Genomic DNA, 17,927 nt, shown 5'->3' with positions numbered 1-17,927 from the left:
TGGCGCAGTGGTTGAGAATCTGCCTGCCAATGCAGGGGACACGGGTTCGAGCCCTGGTCTGGGAAGATCCCACGTGCCGCGGAGCAACTAGACCTGTGAGCCACAACTAATGTGCCTGCGCGTCTGGAGCCTGTGCTCTGCAACAAGGGAGGCCGCAACAGTGAGAGAGGCCCGTGCACCGCGATGAAGAGTGGCCCCCACTCACCGCAACTAGAGAAAGCCCTCGCACAGAAACAAAGACCCAAACAAAGCCAAAAAAAAAAAAAAATCCTTCCGATCTCTCAGACACCCTGAAGGGGCCTGGGAGACCCTCAGAGACCCCAGATGACACTCTTGAGAACCACTACATAGAACTAGAAAACAACAACAAGCTATTGTGTTGAGCGAAAAACCAGACGCCGAAGAACACGCACTGAATTATGCAATTCATAGGAGGTTTGGGAACAAGCAAAACCACTGCAAGATGAGAGCAGTCAGAATAATATCTCCATCGGGCTGGGAAGGGGGATGCACAATCGGGACCTTCTGGGGGCTGGAAACCTTCTGTCTCCCGACCTGGGGGCGGTGACACAGTGGTTCACCCAGGTAAGACTTGGTCGAGCTGCACCCCTGCCCACGTGATCGCTAACCTCAATAAAAAGAAAAACTGTAACAGCAGGCTGATACGCCTTGGACTCGGCTTCAGCTTCATTAGAAATGCCAGGATGTGCCCACTCTTCAGTTTGTAAGGATCAGAGGCCACCTGTGGGGGTCCCAGGCCCCAAGGGCATGCCCACTCCCCATTAGAGCCAAGATCACCCTGGTGCAGCCAGGGCAGACTTGGGAGGTCACGGGACACCCACTGGCAAGGCCACCGCTGGACCAGGGAGACCAGGGGCCCAGGTGACACAGCCCTCCCCCACCCCTCCTGGCCCCGCTCTGCTGGGTGCTGGGCAGGGTACCTGCCCTGCGCTCTCACTGGGTCTGGATCGGGCAGGGGCATGACAATCAGCTGGGGATTTTCTTCCCCCAGTGAGTCTGTCTTTTGACTCAAGACCAGCTCTCTTTGTAGGAAGAAAGAAGAACGGCTCTTATTTCTGCCTCAGGCAGGAAGCAGACTTGGTGTAACCACAAAAAGACAATTAGGAACTGGGCCTTGGAATTCTCCACGGCCCTCCCTTCCCACTGTTTACTATTACACAAGCCAAAGTCCGTCCTGCATCGACACTCCTCTGACCCTCTCCTGTGTCCCCACTTGTCCTCTCTGCCCGGCTGGCCAGCTGGCGCCCGTCCCTCAAATGCAGCTGCACACTCCCACCCCAGGGCCTTTGTATGTGCTGCCTCTTTCACTCAGACTGCTCTTCACTCGAATATCCTCACAGTTCCCTCCCTCTGCCCCCCGCCCCCACCCCACGGGTCTTCATTCCAGGGGTCGGCGCTCCAACTGGCCCCTCTCCCCAGCATGTCAGTGAGTCTCTATCGGGGCCCACCCATCTCGTGTCTATAGACAGCCTCAGGGGCAGAGCTGAAGACTCACGTCTGAGCCCACATGGCTCCCGAAGCCTGAAATGTTTCGTGTTTGGTCGTTTACAGAACAAAGGTGCTGACCCAGACTTAGTTCCTCCTGGCCTCTCACTGAGCCCTCCTGGCCCCAACTTCCCTAACTTCAATCACCTTCAATCACCAGTTCAAGTGCGTCTTGTTTTCCCTCTTTATGTTCGCCCCCACCCAGCAGGCTGCCAGGCGACCCCTGCGTCCTGTTTGTCGTCTTGTGCGTCCCCTCCCCGATGTGGGCAAGTGGTCCACTGGGTCTGCTCCTGGGTGCATCCCGGTCACCCCGGGGCAGAAGTGCGCCAGGCCCTGGAGACAGATGCGGAGAGCGCGGGTGTCCATTTCCGTCCCCCTAAACTTCCCGCATCGTGAGCGCCGGGAAGGGGCACACCGTTCCGCGTGGTGACTGGCGTGGAGCAGGCGCCCCATAAACACTGAGGGATGCAGGGGTGCACATGCGCAAGGACGTGCGTGTGCGTGTGTGTGTGTCTGTGTTTGTTCAGAACTGACAGTGGTGACGAGGACCCTTGCTAGACAGAATTCTGTGCCCATCGGTCCTTCCCGTCGGGAGGAATGGGACGAGAGTCTGGGATTCTAACCCCACGCTCCTCCACTCTGCGGTTTTTACTAAATCATCTCCAGGAAGGAGTGTGAAGTGCAGGGTGCTTCCAGAAAGCAACACCACCCTTGTTCCAGCCTGCCGGCCTCCCCGTGCTGTGTGCAGACCCCCTGCACCTGCCCTGCCTCTCCTCCCACCATCGCCCCCCAGTGGCACCCCCTCCGGGGTGCTGGGCCCCAGAACCCAGGCTTCTTCCCTCCAGCGGGGGCCAGCACCTGCGCAGACAGCTGCTCCTGTCCCAGCATCAGCACCTCAAGGTGGCTGCCTGGCTGCTGGGGGGGCGGGGGCGGGGGATGAATCAGTGGAGCGGGGAGGACCTCTAGGGCAGGAAAACTATTCTAGACGATGCTTCGATGGTGGACACGCGTCATTATACGTTCATCTAAGCCCACAGAGTGTACAGCACCAGGAGTGAACCCTCACGTCAACTATGGACTCTGGGTGAGGATGACAAGGTGTGGGTGCAGGTCCCGTCTGGTGGGATCGTTGCTGGGGGGCCGTGTGCGCTTCGGGGCAGGGGGGTACACGGGAAACCCCTGTGCCTTCCTCTTGGCTTTGCTGTGACCCTAAAAGTACTCTAAAAAACAAAGTCTGGTATTTTTAAAGGAGCAATTGTTGAACTGTGTGCTTATAGCGCATGGATTTTACGACCTGTAAGTTATACCCCTGCAACCGAGCAGCAAGGGCCCTATGGGGCCTTCCCAGGAAAGACCGTCCAAGACTATGACCTCTGCCTGCCTCTTGTTTGCAGAAAAACTTTAGCCTCCTGGGCCTTCCCTGAATTCCAAAGAATAAATTTAATCAGAGAAGTGAGAAAATACAGAAACAAAGGAAAAAAATCAAGCAAGACGAAATAATAACAGTTTGGCCATAAAGCAAAGTCAAGGACCTTTAGTTTCTCCTCAAGGGCTGTAGATAACATCCTGAGCCATATCCTTGAGCTGTTTTGCAGATACTGAAACCCCCCCACCAGGTGGAAGAAGTTAACTACATGCTGACCACCAGCACGTAGACCCCAGACAGGTTGGAACCAGAAGGTTGACTGAGATTCCGGAAACATCACTCTGTTATCTCACCACCAACCAATCAGAATAATGTCCAAGAGCTGACCACACACCCCTCGACCCCCTCCCTCACTCTCTCTTTATAAACCCTCCCTGAAAGCCCTGAGGGAGTTCGGGTTCTCCTTGTGGCCCTGAAGTTAACGCTGCACTTTCCTTCACCACAACCTGGTGTCAGCAGGTCGGCTTTAACACTCGTGGGCGAGCACACCTGAGTTTGGTTCAGTACCACCCCCATGAATCATTTTTAGAATTAAAAACGGAGATGGAAAATGTCAGAGAAAAGATAAGAACAAGTAAGGATCCATTCGGGAGACCCAGCATCAACTAATAAAATAATCGGGAAGAGAACAGAGAAAACGGAGGGGAAGGAAACAGGAATGAAGAGGTGACAGAGAAAAACTTACCCAGGAGGAGGACACAAGCCTCCCCGTGTGGAAGGGCCACCAAGTAGCCACAAGGCGAAACAGGAGGAACCACCGGACTCCTCCGACACCAGGGTGGACGCTGCTGCTCTCCAAAAAGGGCCTTCAAGCACCCTTTTCCCACGAGGATGTGCACCCATTCATTTGATTACATTAAAACCAAAACCCCCAAACCTCCATGTGTTTCCTTCCCAGCACGCAGCATCCACACAATTCACACACCGAAATGAAGCCACGCTCCTAAGTTACATGAGCCCCAGACACCCCAACCCCAAAGGCCTCCGGGTCCACCTCGAAGGTCTGAGCCCAGCACCAATCCGCCCCCGCCCCCACCCCCGCCCCCGACGCGTCTTCTCTCGGCCACATTCTGAGCTCCGTCCACTGAACTTGCCCCAAACCAGAACAAGGTGAGGGGGGGACGACACCAAATCCCTTCTAATCTCCCCCCTTTCAAGAAGGAAAACACGGGAGGGAAGGAGCCCACACCCCGGACGGCCCCCATCAGTCGGGACCCATGCTGGCAACACCTCTCCCGCGTGGCCCCCTCCCCGCCCCCCTGCCCACCACACACCTGTCATCATGGCACCTTCTCAAATTCTCCCCTCTGGCTCCAGGACGGGTGAGGTTGTGTGTCTGTTCGCCGCTGCCTGCACGGGGGTTATGGACTGGCCTGTGTCCCCTGAAAGTCACCTGCTGAAGCCAACCGCAGGGCGGGCCTGATGTGGTCTGACCTGACGCCCCAAGGGACACCACACACACCCTTGTCCTGCAGTAACCACCAGGGCCCTGCCCCTTCCCGTGGCCTCTGGGGAGGGGCCTGGGGCCAGCAGCTCGGCCAGACCCCTCCTTCCTTCCGACAGGCAGACCCATCTCCCTCGGAGCCGCTCATTCCGCCTGGGTTGGGGGACATACCCCCTGCTGTGGGAGACGTGGGCATCTCGTCCTTAGCTGTGGTCTGAGACACTCCACAGGCTGCTGGGCTTTCAGGACAAAACCAAAGACCTTTGTCAACCAGGGTCCTGGCTGGAAACTAAGGCAGACTCAGCTGTTTTGTAGAGCATTCCATGAAGGGACGGTCACCTGGATGTGGGCCTTAAGGAAACCAGCATGGGGGGCGTCGAGGTACCCGGGGCCCTCCTGGGCTGCAGGGATAAGGGGAGGAGATGGGCTGTCAGGGCCAGTGAGGGGGTTACGGCGGGGAGCCGTCCCTGGGGGTGTGGAGGGAGCACAGCCATGAGCAGACTGCGGTCCTGGGCAGGACAGGGCCTGGGGGGAACACCCGAACCTCCCTCCCCCCTTGTCCTGCCAGTGCCTCCCACTGGCCGAATCCTGCTGGAGGCTGGGGCCACAGGAACAGTGGCGCCCTGGGGACAGAGCAGGACAGAGAGAGGTGGAGCGGAGAGGCGAACACCAAGGAGGTGGGCAAGAGACCCATGCAAGGCCCATGGGATGGGAGCCCTCACCTCCTGGAACCAGCTCTGCAGCAGGTGGGCTTGCCCAGCAGGCAACAGCTTCCTGACAGACCGTCCCCCCCGTGCCCACCACTCCGCAGCCTCGGAGCCCCTCACTGCCACCCACCCCCTCTCAGGCAGCCGCCTGCCCCGACAACGCCGGTCAGAGAAGCCCCTCACCTACCGCAGGGGCATCTTCCTCAGACCCCTAACAATGGGCAGAGCGAACCAGGTGCCAGGAGGGCCGAGACCCAAGCTCAGGGCTTGCGGCCCAAGCAGAGCGAACATGACTCAGCACCTCGCCTGCAAGGTCACCACCACCAACCAGCCTGGGACCCGGGACCAGATGCCTCTGGGTGACCAGCACCTCAAGAACGGAGTCCCCCTGCCCCTGCTTGAGTTAGCCCCTCCCAAAGTGGAGCCCAGGGCCGTGCATTGGATCAGCTAAACCAACCAACTGCACCCTCATTGCAGGCAGGGGGACCCCCAGACATGGGAAGAAATTTCCACGCTGGGCAGCCAATAAACGTGCCCACTGATACAGGCCCCTTTCAGTGCGTCCAAGGGTTTCCTTCAGACACTGTCTTCAGAGGGAGGACTGACTAACGGTACCTGTGGCCAAATTTCTTTCCCTGAAGAGTTAAACCAAGCCTCAACCACACCCAGCAAGCACAGTGCCTGCTTCGCACACCCACATACATTAAGTTTTTAAGAAAAAATTAATAGGCAAAATATGACTGATAGGACATCATTGCTTAATTCTTTCTCTTTCCTTTTTTGTTTTTGGTTTGTGTTCTTTTGGTTTTGGCGGGGGAGGGGTTCCTATGTTTATTAGTTGTACTCAGCAGAAGTCTTTGATACTTGACTTAGTACATGTTTTATTATTTGTTTTGATGACTGATTTTTCATTATTTTCCTTTCTGTAGCCTGTGCTAAAATTAGCTGGCATTTGCTGAAAAGAGAGATGTTTTAGGATTAGATCCAGCTGTGTGTAACAAGAAACAACCAAAGAGGCTTAAACTAGATAGAAGTTTCTTCCTCTGCCATATAAAAGAGGGCTAGAGAAGGGCAGTCCAGAGCTGGCTTTGGACCTGCTCCACGAATCCTCCCTGATCACCTCCCACCACGCCCTGAAGGGGCCTCCTCCTCACTGTCCAAGGTGGCAGCTGGAGCGCCAGCCATCATGCCCAGGAACAGGACAGAGGGCTGGAAGAAGAGGGAATAGCTGCTGCCTTTGCACCACATCTGTTTGCATCTTCTTGGCCAAAATTCAGACATGTGGCCTCACCAAGGGAAGCTGGACAATCAGGCCAGCTAAGAATCAGGACCTCACTACTCAGGACTAAGGGAAGAATGGCTATCGAGAGGAAGGCTACCATCTCTTCCACAGACAAGGATAAAAATCACATTGAAGGCGGTCCGTTCACGGAAGAACAATTACTACATTTATGATGATGACAGCACATATTTACTGAAGTTACCAATTATGGGCCCTGTGCTAGGCACCTCATATCTGTTACCCAATCCTCACACAGGCCTCTGAAGGACAGACCATGACCATACTTGCTCTACAGAGGAGCAAACCGAGGCACAGAGAGGCTAGGTGACTTGTCCAAGGTCACCCAGCTAACAGGTGGCACAACTTGGATCTGAATGGAGGCAGCTGGCTCCAGATCCCCCAGGACACGCACAACTATGAAGTGACAACTCTCACCAGCACTTACAGAACCGGGGCCAGCTGGGAGCACCCAAGGGGCTGCGGACGCAGGAGTGAGGAGGGGGCCCGGGGCCAGAGCTGCTCTCTTACTCTGAGCCTCTGCGTCTCATGCACTCTACAAATGCTCGCCCCCAACATGCATGACGTGTGCGATGAACTGCCTGGTGCCTGTGTTTGCGGCTCCGTGGGCAGCCAGCACATGGCAGGTGCTCCGAAGGCACCTGACCTGTGAGTGGACGCAGGCTCCACGCAGGGTCGAGACGCAGCCCCTGCCCTCCGGCGCTCAAGGCCAAGTAAGGAGATGGCAGGCGGCCGCGCGGGGAACAGAGCCGGCTCAGGCGGGGCCCCCATGCGACAAGCCTGGTGAGGCCGGGCTGTACTTTGTGAGTCACAAGCATTCAGGGGTAAGGCCCTCGAGGTAGGTAGGCCTCAGCCACACTTCGCATTCCTCTCAAATCCAAGGTGAGAAGTGTAGGCTCAGCCCTGAGGTCACAGGGAGGCTCGAAGCAGGGGGCGGCAGGGTGGCCCCCAGGGGAGACCATCCTGGCAGCCTGTGCATAGGACTCTGCCGGACTGGGGCAGGGAAAGGGTGGCTGGAGGCTGAGGGGGCCGGGCAGGAGGAGGCGGCCTTTCAGGGCTGAGGAAACTGGCTGAGAAGGGCCGAGGGGAGTCTGAGGTGGGACGGGAGCCGAGTGAAGGCATTTGGAAGAAGGGGCTGCGGCTAGGGGAAGAAAAACAAAGGAGGCCTCTGGGGGTGGGGGAAGGAGGGGGCCTGAGGGGTGCTGGAAGGGGCTGGAAGGGGCCCTGGCTCAGGCTGGCGGAGAGCACTTGGATGCCTGCAGGCTGTGCTCACGGCTCAGCAATGTCCCGGGCCTGCCAGGATACGCCTGGCCGCTGCCCCTGCCCCCCAGCCCCAGTCCCCGGTCCCACATCAGGAGCTCTGGAGCTGTCCCCCACCCCACCTTCCGCTCCCCCAGAATGGGCCTCCGCTCCCCAGAACCCAGACATACCCCCCAACCTCAGCCTTTCCCCAGCGACGACGACGGATAATGAAACCCAGGCCAGGGAAGGAGAGGGAGAAAACAAACAGACGTGGGCAGGGGGGCCGTCAGGAGGCGGGGCAGGGGCTGGGGGTGCCGGGTGGGGGGAGTCCGGGCCGCTCTGAGCCCTGGGGCGTGGACTTCCTCCTGCTTTGCCCCGCAGGCCTAATGAGGCCCAGGTGGTCCCTTGGCCGGGGCCCACCTCCCGCGCCACTGACAGTGTAAGTGGATGCCGGTTCCGTCCCGGGGGAGGGGGAGAGGGGGCTCTGCAGCCACAGGGGCGGGGCTGGAGCGGCTGGCCGGGGGCCCAGCACATAACTCTGGGCCGGCGCAGTCTGGGGCGCAGTCTGGGGCAGCAGACACCCAGACGCTTGGAGCCCAGCTGGCAGCATGAAGGTACCGGGCCGGGGTGGGGGCCTCAGGGCCACAGGGGACTGAGCCCACCCTGCAGAGAGAGCCCTCGCCAGGTGGGGGGGCTGTGAAGGGACGGGGCTCAGTCCAGGGGAGGTGTGGAGGCTGAAGCGCAGACCAGGGGCTCCTGGCAGGTCTGGTTTGCCTGAGGGGCAAATGCAGAGGGGGCGGGGGTTCTGGGGCTGGGCGGGTGACCCCGTTCTCCTGTCGTCAGGCTCTTCTGGCTCTGTCGCTGCTGCTGCTTCTCTGCACTGGCCCCTGCGTCCCCCAGGTCTTGGGGATCCGGGGAGATGGTAAGCTGCTGCACTCGCACGGCCCACAGGCTGGGCGAGGGGGCTGTCCTGAGCATCGCAGCTGGGAGTCGGGCCCCAGGGCTGAGCCTGTAAGATGGGGCAGGTGGGCCAGACGGTATGCGCCCCCAGCTCGGGGAGGGAGGTGAAGGGGGGGCCGGGGGGGTGGAGGTGGCTGGTGTGCCTCAGGCCCCTTCTCCTCACCCCGCCCTCAGCTCTGGAGAGGTCATGCCTACAGCAGCCCCTGGACTGTGACGACATCTACGCCCAGGGCTACCAGGAGGACGGCGTGTACCTCATCTACCCCTCGGGCCCCAGCGTGCCTGTGCCCGTCTTCTGTGACATGACCACCGAGGGTGGAAAGTGGACGGTGAGTGGAGGGGGGGGCACGGAGGCCAAGCCGCACGGCTGTGAGCCTGTGACTTCGTCCCTAAAGCAGGGACGATACAGCACAGTGTGTGCGCCTCTGCCACCGCAGACTCCTAGATGCTTAAGGTAGGTTAGTGTCTGTAATCCTCACAATAATCCTGGGAGCAAGGTTACAAATGAGGAACCAAAACCCGGAGAGGTGCAGTAACTTGCCCAAGGTCACACAGCCGGCGCCGGACTCAACCCCAGGCGCCTCAATTCTAGAACGCCCCCTTCACCTCTTCCTGCTCTCGGCAGCCGCTCCCCGAGGGTCCTGGTGCTGGCACGCGGCTCACCTCGGCTCCCGGCTTAGTCCTCTCACAAACCGCCTCAGCCTCACAGGGTCTGCACCCGGGTGAGGCCCCAGCCCCCTGGCCCCTCGAGCGTCCAGGCCCATCCTCTCTGCTCCAGGTTTTCCAGAAGAGATTCAACGGCTCAGTGAGCTTCTTCCGGGGCTGGAACGACTACAAGCTGGGCTTTGGCCGCGCCGATGGGGAGTACTGGCTGGGTAAGGCGGGGCCCGGCAGGCTGGGGGCCCCCAGAGCCAGGTCCCCGCTGACTGGCACGCCCCCCGCCCCCTCCCAGGGCTGCAGAACCTGCACCTCCTGACACTGAAGCAGAAGTATGAGCTGCGGGTGGACCTGGAGGACTTCGAGAACAACACGGCCTTCGCCAAGTACGCCGAATTCTCCATCTCGCCCAACGCAGTCAGCGCCGAGGAGGACGGCTACAGCCTCCACGTGTCGGGCTTCGAGGACGGCGGGGCAGGTACCCGCTCCCGCCAGCCGCGGAGGGGCTGGGGGGAGTCCGGGCTGCCCCCGCACCCAGGCGGTCCCGCGAGCTGCGGACGCACAGTTACCCAGCGTCTGGCTCGGGAGAGGCCCCGTCCCCAGGCTGCCCCTCCCCTCCGCCAGGCGACTCCCTGTCCTACCACAGCGGCCAGAAGTTCTCCACCTTCGACCGGGACCAGGACCTCTTCGTGCAGAACTGCGCGGCCCTCTCGTCGGGCGCCTTCTGGTTCCGCAGCTGCCACTTCGCCAACCTCAACGGCTTCTACCTCGGCGGCTCCCACCTCTCCTACGCCAACGGCATCAACTGGGCCCAGTGGAAGGGCTTCTATTACTCCCTCAAGCGCACCGAGATGAAGATCCGCCGGGCCTGAGGCGCCGGCCCCGCCTCGCGGCCCCGCCCCCCTCTCTGCCGCCCCGCCCCGCTGCCCTCAGCGCCCGCCTCTCCCGGGGGCCCTGTGGCTCCAGCCCAACCTCTCCCCTCACACCCACGACGCCCACCTTTCGGCCGGGCCTCCGCTCCCCTCCACACGGCTACACGTCGGCGGCCTCCCAGACCTCCGGAAGGCACCGCCACCCGGCCTGGACTCGGACCCTGTCCGGAAGGCTGCGGGCCGGTGTCCCACCTTAGCCGGCTTCCCGACTGCGGCCTCCGCCAGGGCCCTGCGCCGGGAGACCGGCGGCGCAGTCCGACCCACTCCCGGCACACGCCACGCCACCTGCGTGTGGCCGCCACCGCCACGCCCTAGCAGTCCCGCCAGCCAGCAGAGAACCTCCCACCCTTCACCTCCCTCCCAGCGGCGAGCACCACAGGCCCCCAGCCCCGTGTCACTCTCCCGCTCAGCTTCCCCCGCCTGCACGTCCCAGGCACCCGAAGCTCGACATCCAAACCGTGTCTCACCCCGGCTACCGCAAGCCACACTAGAACAGCCACAGCCAAGGTAGGCACAGCTTGTGAGGTCCCCCCACCCGCCCCGGGGGTGAGTCTGACCGTGCGAGGTGGCAGAGGGCAACCTTTGTGGGGCTGGGAGCAAGTGGGGAGTGGAGGTCTTAATAAACCTCAGGACCTGAATGAACTGGCCTTGGCTGTTGTGCACGCAGATGCGTTTGCTTGGCCCCCAAGCTCTGGTTCCCCCACTGATGGCACCCTGCCCTTAACTCCAGAAACACGCCCTGGAGACAGGCGCTAAAGGGAACCTTATATTTCACAGGCTTCGTTTCGATGGCAAAAAAAATTGTGTAATAATAATAATGTAATAATAATAATAAAAATACAATACTGAAAAGTATCGCTCGGGGGGGTAAGGGTTGCCCCTCCTGCTGTGGCTCGTGCTGGCTCAGGTGGCCGCTTAAGGCCGTAGGGTGGGTCTGAGATGAACCTGCAGAATAATCCGAGCTGAGCTTCCCCTGTCAGGCCCGGGGCTCCAGCCCTCGGGAACGGTCCTGCGGATCTTGGAGCTGGGTCTGCCCCTGGCAGCAAGGCACAGACTGCGGGCCTCAGGGCTCCTGGAGGTCAGGCAGGTCAGCCAGCAGCATGGGGGAGTCCATCTGGATCTCACGCTGCAGGGACTCGATGTCGGCAGGGTTTATGCCGTGGCCCTCGAGCCAGTCGGCAAGCAGGGAGGCTGAGAGCGAGGCTGAGTCGGCCTGGCTGAGGGCGGCAAGGGGGAGAGCGGGGTGAGGGGCTCCTCCTGTGCTGGGAGCCCCTAGCCACAGCCCATTCCGGAGTCCCGGCCCAGCTCTTACCCGTCCTGTGGCCCGTCAGCCACACCCATGTCGAAAGACTGGTTTAGGAATTCCTCCAGGTCAAAGCCAACGCCATAGCCCGCTCCACTGCCCTTTGGGGTGCCGGAGAACACGGGGGGCAAGGGGTCCTCCACCTGCAGGGGATGATGGCAGCTTACAACGCGGGAACCACCCAGCGCCAACTGAGGTCTGCAGGGCACCCCACCCTGACACTGCCCTTGAGCGGGCCTGGACACCTGTGGTGACAGCCCCAGCCTCAACAAACACTGAGTGTGGGCTGGGGTCTCCAACGACCGGCTCATCAGCGCTACGCTCCTTCTGCGAGTGAGCAGGCAGGCTAGGAGAGCTCGAGCCCCGTCTGCCGCTCCGCTCCATGGGACCAGGACACAGCACAGCCTCTCCTGCCCCCAACGACCTCCCAAGTCCACCTCCCCTGGATTCAGATCCAGGCATCCCCACGGCCAGCCCTCTCCCCTCACCTGCGACTTGGACAGCTGCTGGGTCACCAGGGTGACGTCAGGAGATTCGGAGGTGGAGGGCTGAGGGGCCCCTCCAGGGTCTGGAGGCGGTGGGCCAGAGGGGAAGTAAGGCAGAACGCCCGGGGCGCTGGGGCCAGGCAGCCCAGGGTGGGGCCCCAGCGGCCGGGGGGCCAGGAGGCCGGAGGAGGCGGCGGTGTGGGGCGGAGCGGGCGCAGGCCCGGCGGGCGGGCAGGCGGGCTGCGGCGGGGGACCCGCGGGCGGGGCTGCAGGGCCCACGGGCGGGCTGCGGGGCCGGGCGGGGGGCGGCGTGGGCGCGGGGGCCGGGGGCTGGGCCATGCGAGTCCAGCGCTCCAGCAGGCTGCGGTCGTTGTCGCTGAGCACCAGCCCGGCCAGCGGGTCGGCGGAGGCGCCCCCGGAGGCCCCAGCGCCCCGCTCCTTGCGCTCCCGCTCCTGCCGCCGCTTCTCCCGCTCCTTGGCCCGCTCCTGCCGTCGCCGCCGCTTCTCCTCCCGCTCCCGCTGGCGCTCCTGGGCTGTCACCGGCTTCCGAGGCTCGGGAGCTTCCAGGGGGGCGCTGGGGCCATCTGCAGAGAAGACGGGAGGGTGACGGTAAGAGCCTGTCCAGGCCTGGGGCCCCGCTGCCTCTCGCTCCCCAGCCAGCCGCGGCCTCTGCCAGGCACCTCGGAGCCGGCTCCGCAGGGACTTGAGCAGGGCAGCCTTGAGGGCAGCCTTGGTGTTGTCTGAGATGGCTCCCTCCCTCTTTGGAGGGGCTGGTTCACTGGCCGGCAGGGGCGGCTGCAGGGTCAGATCGATGGTGTCGGGCGCAGGGCCGGGGCATGGCAGCGGGGCCGGCGGAGGGGACTCCATGGCACAGTCCCCACTGGGAGCCCAGGGACTGGGCATCTCAACATCGGGGCAGCCGGGCTCACTGGCCACAGGCTGTAGGGAAGGCTGGAAGCGGATCTGCTGGCGGATGCCCTCGCGCCGTGCATGGAAGTCTTCGATCTCGGCCACGATGGCCTCCTTAATGCGTTCCCGTGTGAGGGCTTCGCGGTCAAAGGCAAAGTCAAAGGGCGGGGCGCAGTCAGGCTCGTCATCGGGGTCGTGGTACTTGGCCAGGAAGGGGTGGCGAAGGGCGGCAGCCGCTGAGATGCGGGCACTGGGCTCAAAACGCAGCATGCGCCCCAGCAGGGAGAGGGCCTGGCGGTCGGCACCCGGGTACACCGTCTCCCAGGGCACAGGCTGGCGTGGCGGCAGGCTCTGGATGTAGGCCCGCACCCTCTCGGCCCCGACGGCCTGAATCACGGCCGGTGACGGGGTACCCAGCACCATCATGATCAGCTGCAGCTGGTGCACATAGTTTTTGCCTGGGAAGAGCTGGCGGCGGGCCAGCATCTCCCCGAAGATGCAGCCCACGGACCACAGGTCGATAGCCTGCGTGTACTCATGCAGCGAGAGCATGAGTTCGGGGGCACGGTACCAGCGTGTGGCCACGTACTCGGTCATGAAGTACTGGTGCTCAGCGGGCGAGGTGCACAAGCCTCGGGCCATGCCAAAGTCCCCGATCTTGAGCTCGCAGTTCTCATTGACCAGCAGGTTCGAGGGCTTGAGGTCGCGGTGGATGACCTGAGCCGAGTGCATGTACTTGAGGCCCCGCAGCAGCTGGTACAGGAAGTAGCGCACGTGCTCCAGCGTCAACGGCTGTGAGGAGTGGATGATCTGGTGCAGGTCACTCTCCATCAGGTCCAGAACCACATAGCTGAGGGGCAGGGGAGACAGGCAGGGGCTGTCTTGCCCACCCTCCAGCCCCAGCCTCACCACGCCCTCCCGCTCCAGAAGGGTCATGGCCTTACTCTCAGACTCTGTAGGGGCCACCCACTGGGTATGAAAATTCTAGATTCTCTACAACTTTTCCATTAACTTAAGTAAGTGAAATCGCTTTTCTCTCCAGATCTAGTTTCACCATCAGAGCAAAGGTCGGGTTGGACTAAACCAGGCCGGCCAACATGTTTTGTTCGGGAGCCCTCTCCATTGTTTGGTAGTGGCTGCTTGAAAGACTATGATGAAAACTGTCAAGTCTTCTCCATTTTCTGTAGGACAGTGTTCTGTGATTGACTAGTGATGTCTCCTACGGGAATAGGCAGGTACAGATACAGAATGAACGTCCTATGTTTGCCAAGCTACATACTGAGGTCCTATAAAACTGTTACTTCTGCACTCTTCTTGAGGAATCACATGTATCCCTGGCAAAGCCCTAAGGGAGCACTGATCCCGGAATCGCAGGAATTTTCCCAGCCTGCCCTACATTAGGTTCAGCTACCTTTCTAGAACTTCAGCAACATGGCCCCAGCGTTCAGAAAAGGTCCCTGCTCGGCCTCCCTCTTGCATCCCCGCTCCTTACACAGATCTGAACTCGCCATAGGGCACAGTGGGCCGCAGGATGTCCTTGATGGCAATTATGTTGTCGTGCTTGAAGTGTTTGAGGATCTTCAGCTCCCTGAGGGTCCGCTTGGCATTGGTCACCACGTCAAAAGCGTTAGGGATCTTCTTAATGGCCACCTGCTGGCCTGGGGAACAGGGGAAAAGCAGATGCCACCAGGTACCTTGGTTAGCTGCAGAGTAGCACAAGGCCCCTTTCAATACCTCCCTTTGCAGATGCAAGTGACAACAGCTACCACTTACAGAGTACCTACTTTGTGCCAGGCTCTGTGCTAAGCATAGTACACACGTTATCAGATTTCCCCTTCTCCTCCTTCCTGAGGCAGGTACTCATAGCTCAAAGTTAGAGATGTGGAGACCTGGGCTCAGCAGCTTGCTGGGCGTTGCACAGCTAGTTAGTGGTAGACTCTAGACTCTCACACCTGTGCTCTCTACCTCCCTACACTCTGCATCTCAGACCTCATCCATCCCACCACCAACCCCGAGCGGCAGTCTCTGGCTCCAGAACACACTCTGGAGAACCTCTATTCGGGTCTAACCCGGACTGTCACCTAAGGAGGAAGTAGGCTGATGCGCTGGCAAAGCCACCAGAGTTTCAGAGACCCGAGCCCAATACAGAGGCCGGCCCCCAGAGGCACCCAACCTATGCTTGCTGACTTGACCCAGAATTCACATCCCAGCGTCCCCGCTGGCTACTTGGGACTGGGCTGGTCTCAGCCCCCGGGAACCGGTTTCCACACGTGCGAGCAAGGCCAGGCGGGTCGCTCACCGGTGAGGCGGCGACGCGCGGAGGACACCACCCCGTAGGCCCCGTTGCCAATGGTCTCGATGATCTCGTACTCGTCCCCCACGTCGAAGGTCACGTCGAAGGAGCGCGCCTTCAGCAGGGCCAGGTTCTTGGCCGCCACGGAGGCGGCGGGGCCGGTGGGTTCCGCCTTCCCCGGCCCGGGGGGCTCTCCGGAGCCGTCCTCGCCGTCGTCCTCCTTCAGGGGCTCAGCCATGGCGTCTGCGTGGGGACGCGGGCGAGCAGGGGCCCGGCCCCGGACTCAGGGGGCCCCCTGGAGCCTCCAGGCCCGCAGGCCGGGCGGCGCACGCAGCCCGCGTCCCGCACCCGCGGGAGCCCGGAGCTCAAGCCCGCGCGGGACGCGGGGTCGGCGGTGGGGGAGGCGCAGCGAGGCGCGGTCCAGGAAGAAAGCGAGGGGCGGGGCGCCCGCTCTCCTCGGTCGGCGGATGGCGCCTCACCCCGACGCCACCCAGACCCTCGGAGGTCCCGGCGTCCCGGCTCCCCGGCTCCCCGGCGTCGCCGGCTTTCAGTCCCCGGGTCGGGGTGGGGGGTGGGACCCGAAGACCCACTCGCTCACTGGGTCGGGCCGCCACCACCACCATCACCACCACCACCTCAGCAGCGCGCTGTCTCCCGCCCCGCCCCCCAAGACCACGCCTCCGCAGGCTCTGGCCAATCCGTGGATGGTCTCCGCGGAGGTGCCCACCCCTTCCACTTGCTGCGTCCAATCCGCGCCCACAGGCCAAGGAAGCCGCGCCTCCACCCGCGCCCGCGCCGCTGTCCAGTCCCCCGGCGGGAGCCGCCCAACCCGCGCTCGGCTTTTGCAGCGGCTCTGCGGCCTGGTGCCCTCCTCGGACGCATGCGCGCTGGCAGCCCCGGGCGCCGCGAGACTGGAAAGCACTGCCCCTGCGTGCGCGGGCGCGCGCATCCACTCCGATTCACCAGGTGTCCTGCAGTCAGTTGCTGCTGGTCCTGGGAGCTTGGAGGGTTGAGGTGACTAGATGTTACCTTGGCGGCCGCATCACGCAGTCCCCCTCCTTCAGGCCCCTCTTCCCTTATCAGCCCCTATCGCCCCGGGGATTGCGCCCCCCATTTTCCCGATGGACCCCGGGAGCCCGGCGCTGGGAAAGAGTCATCCCAGGTAGACGGTGATCCGTCACATCCAACCACGGAGATCCTGGTCCTCCGGGTTATAGAGCGTCGGCCCGAAGCCTCCACTGACTTTCGGTGGCTGGTCCTCTCCTCTCAGCTTCCGGCGTCGCTGGGCCTCGGCTCGCGGTTTCCCGGTCTCGGGCGTGACGCCTCCGTGGGGCGGCTCCGTCCAGCGACTCCCGCGCCTTGCCTGCGGGGCAGCGGGCGGGGCCGCGGAGTCAGCAACGCCCGCTCGCTGGAGGCCGCGTGTCCACCAGTGTCGGGGGAGGAAGGGTCCGGGATCGGGAGCCCAGGAGTTAGACCTGAGCGCCTCGGCGAGGGTCCATCCCTTCCGTCCCAACTGGTGGCCGAAGAGTAGATCCAGACCAGAAAGGAATTTCGTTTACATTCCCCACTGTTGTGGTTGTTTATTTTTTACTAAAACATACATAAAGTTCCACATAAGTGTATCAATCAGTTTTCACAAACCTAACACCTCAGTGTATAGAATTCAAATGGAGAAAACCAAAAAAACAGAACGTTGCCAGCCCTTCAGAAGCCCCTTCTCTTTTCTTGTGACAGTTTCTTTCTGTTAACTCTTCCATACTTTGTGGGGTTTTTTACACTGAAATTTAAGAGGTTCACTAGGACCCATACATTAAGATGGAAAAGTAGAGACTGCGTTCTTAACAACACGACATAAGGAAACATGTCTAGGAGTATAAGGTCAGCCCCAGAACAAATAGATACCTCGTATTTAGACATGGAAAAATCACATGGGCCTCCTGAGGTAGCTGAACTATACATTTGTTTCTGATTTTCCTGACAGCACAGCAAAAAGCCAAATTCTCTCTTACGTGATTAGCCTTGAACATTAATAAACCACATTCATGGGAAGTGGACCTTTTCTGCCCTGAGTTCTGAAAATATTTCCGTGATGGCCTTTCCTTAGGTGACAGTAGACAGCCTTCCCTAACTCTGAAATATGTGCGGGATAAGTTCTGCGGTGCCCGTCAGTGAAAAGAGAGGGCGTAAAACAGCAGGACCCATAAATGCGTCTTCTCAGGGAAACTGATGGCCAGCTCTGTGATGGTCCCATCTGCTGTGGGAATAAAGCATAAAATAGCAGAAAAGACCCATAAACTGCGAATCCTTTAAATACTTCTCTATAAATATTCCAGCTAGGATCGGTATACAAGTTACAGATATTTCAACTTCCTTGGCAAAAACTCCCTGATTCTCATTTACTTTTGAGTACACCATGAGCTGCTTTACTCCTGCCCCTACTAGGCCCTGACTCCGTCCTGGAATAGTCATCAATTATCTAACATTCTCAGCCTTGCCTTATGACCTTGCTGCATTTGACACAACTGACTACTTCAAGAAAAAGTTGTTTCATATGGCTCAAAACTCAAATCTTAATTAAAAAGTTCAAGTGAAAAATCTTGGTCTCACGCCAGGTGGCTGATGTTATAGTTTCCTACTGGAAGTAAGAAGAAACAATATAAATTCAACACAAGCAAATACTAATACACACTCTTACCCACCTCCCCTTTACTCTACAAAAAGGTAACAAATTCTTTACAATTTCCCTGCAGATCATGCAGTATC

The 17,927-nt window shown here is 60.5% G+C and overlaps 2 protein-coding genes across 5 annotated transcripts; one reads left to right on the top strand and one right to left on the bottom strand.

Annotated features, from left to right (window-relative positions):
- Nucleotides 1-8,200: 8,200 nt before the first annotated feature.
- On the top strand, nucleotides 8,201-10,958 carry MFAP4 (microfibril associated protein 4). 3 transcript variants are annotated; one of them, XM_060081358.1, is made up of 6 exons: nucleotides 8,201-8,239; nucleotides 8,469-8,547; nucleotides 8,760-8,914; nucleotides 9,364-9,460; nucleotides 9,538-9,720; nucleotides 9,889-10,958. In XM_060081358.1, the coding sequence occupies exons 1-6, from the start codon at nucleotides 8,234-8,236 to the stop codon at nucleotides 10,095-10,097; spliced, it is 729 nt and encodes a 242-aa protein (XP_059937341.1). In that variant the 5' UTR covers nucleotides 8,201-8,233; the 3' UTR covers nucleotides 10,098-10,958. The 3 variants fall into 3 exon arrangements, with proteins under 3 accessions (XP_059937341.1, XP_059937340.1, XP_059937339.1); XM_060081357.1 differs by having other exon boundaries at nucleotides 9,867-10,958; XM_060081356.1 differs by having other exon boundaries at nucleotides 9,538-10,958.
- Nucleotides 10,959-11,124: 166 nt separating this feature from the next.
- MAPK7 (mitogen-activated protein kinase 7) lies at nucleotides 11,125-15,846 on the bottom strand. 2 transcript variants are annotated; one of them, XM_060081354.1, is made up of 6 exons: nucleotides 15,171-15,846; nucleotides 14,364-14,529; nucleotides 12,643-13,721; nucleotides 11,966-12,546; nucleotides 11,487-11,620; nucleotides 11,125-11,391 (listed from the first exon to the last, which is right to left on the bottom strand). In XM_060081354.1, the coding sequence occupies exons 1-6, from the start codon at nucleotides 15,400-15,402 to the stop codon at nucleotides 11,238-11,240; spliced, it is 2,346 nt and encodes a 781-aa protein (XP_059937337.1). In that variant the 5' UTR covers nucleotides 15,403-15,846; the 3' UTR covers nucleotides 11,125-11,237. The 2 variants fall into 2 exon arrangements, with proteins under 2 accessions (XP_059937337.1, XP_059937338.1); XM_060081355.1 differs by having other exon boundaries at nucleotides 14,364-14,521; nucleotides 15,171-15,257.
- Nucleotides 15,847-17,927: the final 2,081 nt, after the last annotated feature.

Source organism: Mesoplodon densirostris, chromosome 18 (assembly GCF_025265405.1).
Source record: "Mesoplodon densirostris isolate mMesDen1 chromosome 18, mMesDen1 primary haplotype, whole genome shotgun sequence".
Classification (NCBI taxonomy): Eukaryota; Metazoa; Chordata; class Mammalia; order Artiodactyla; family Ziphiidae; genus Mesoplodon; species Mesoplodon densirostris.
Note: the sequence above shows the minus strand (reverse complement) of the source record. Positions and strands in the feature narration are given on the sequence as shown.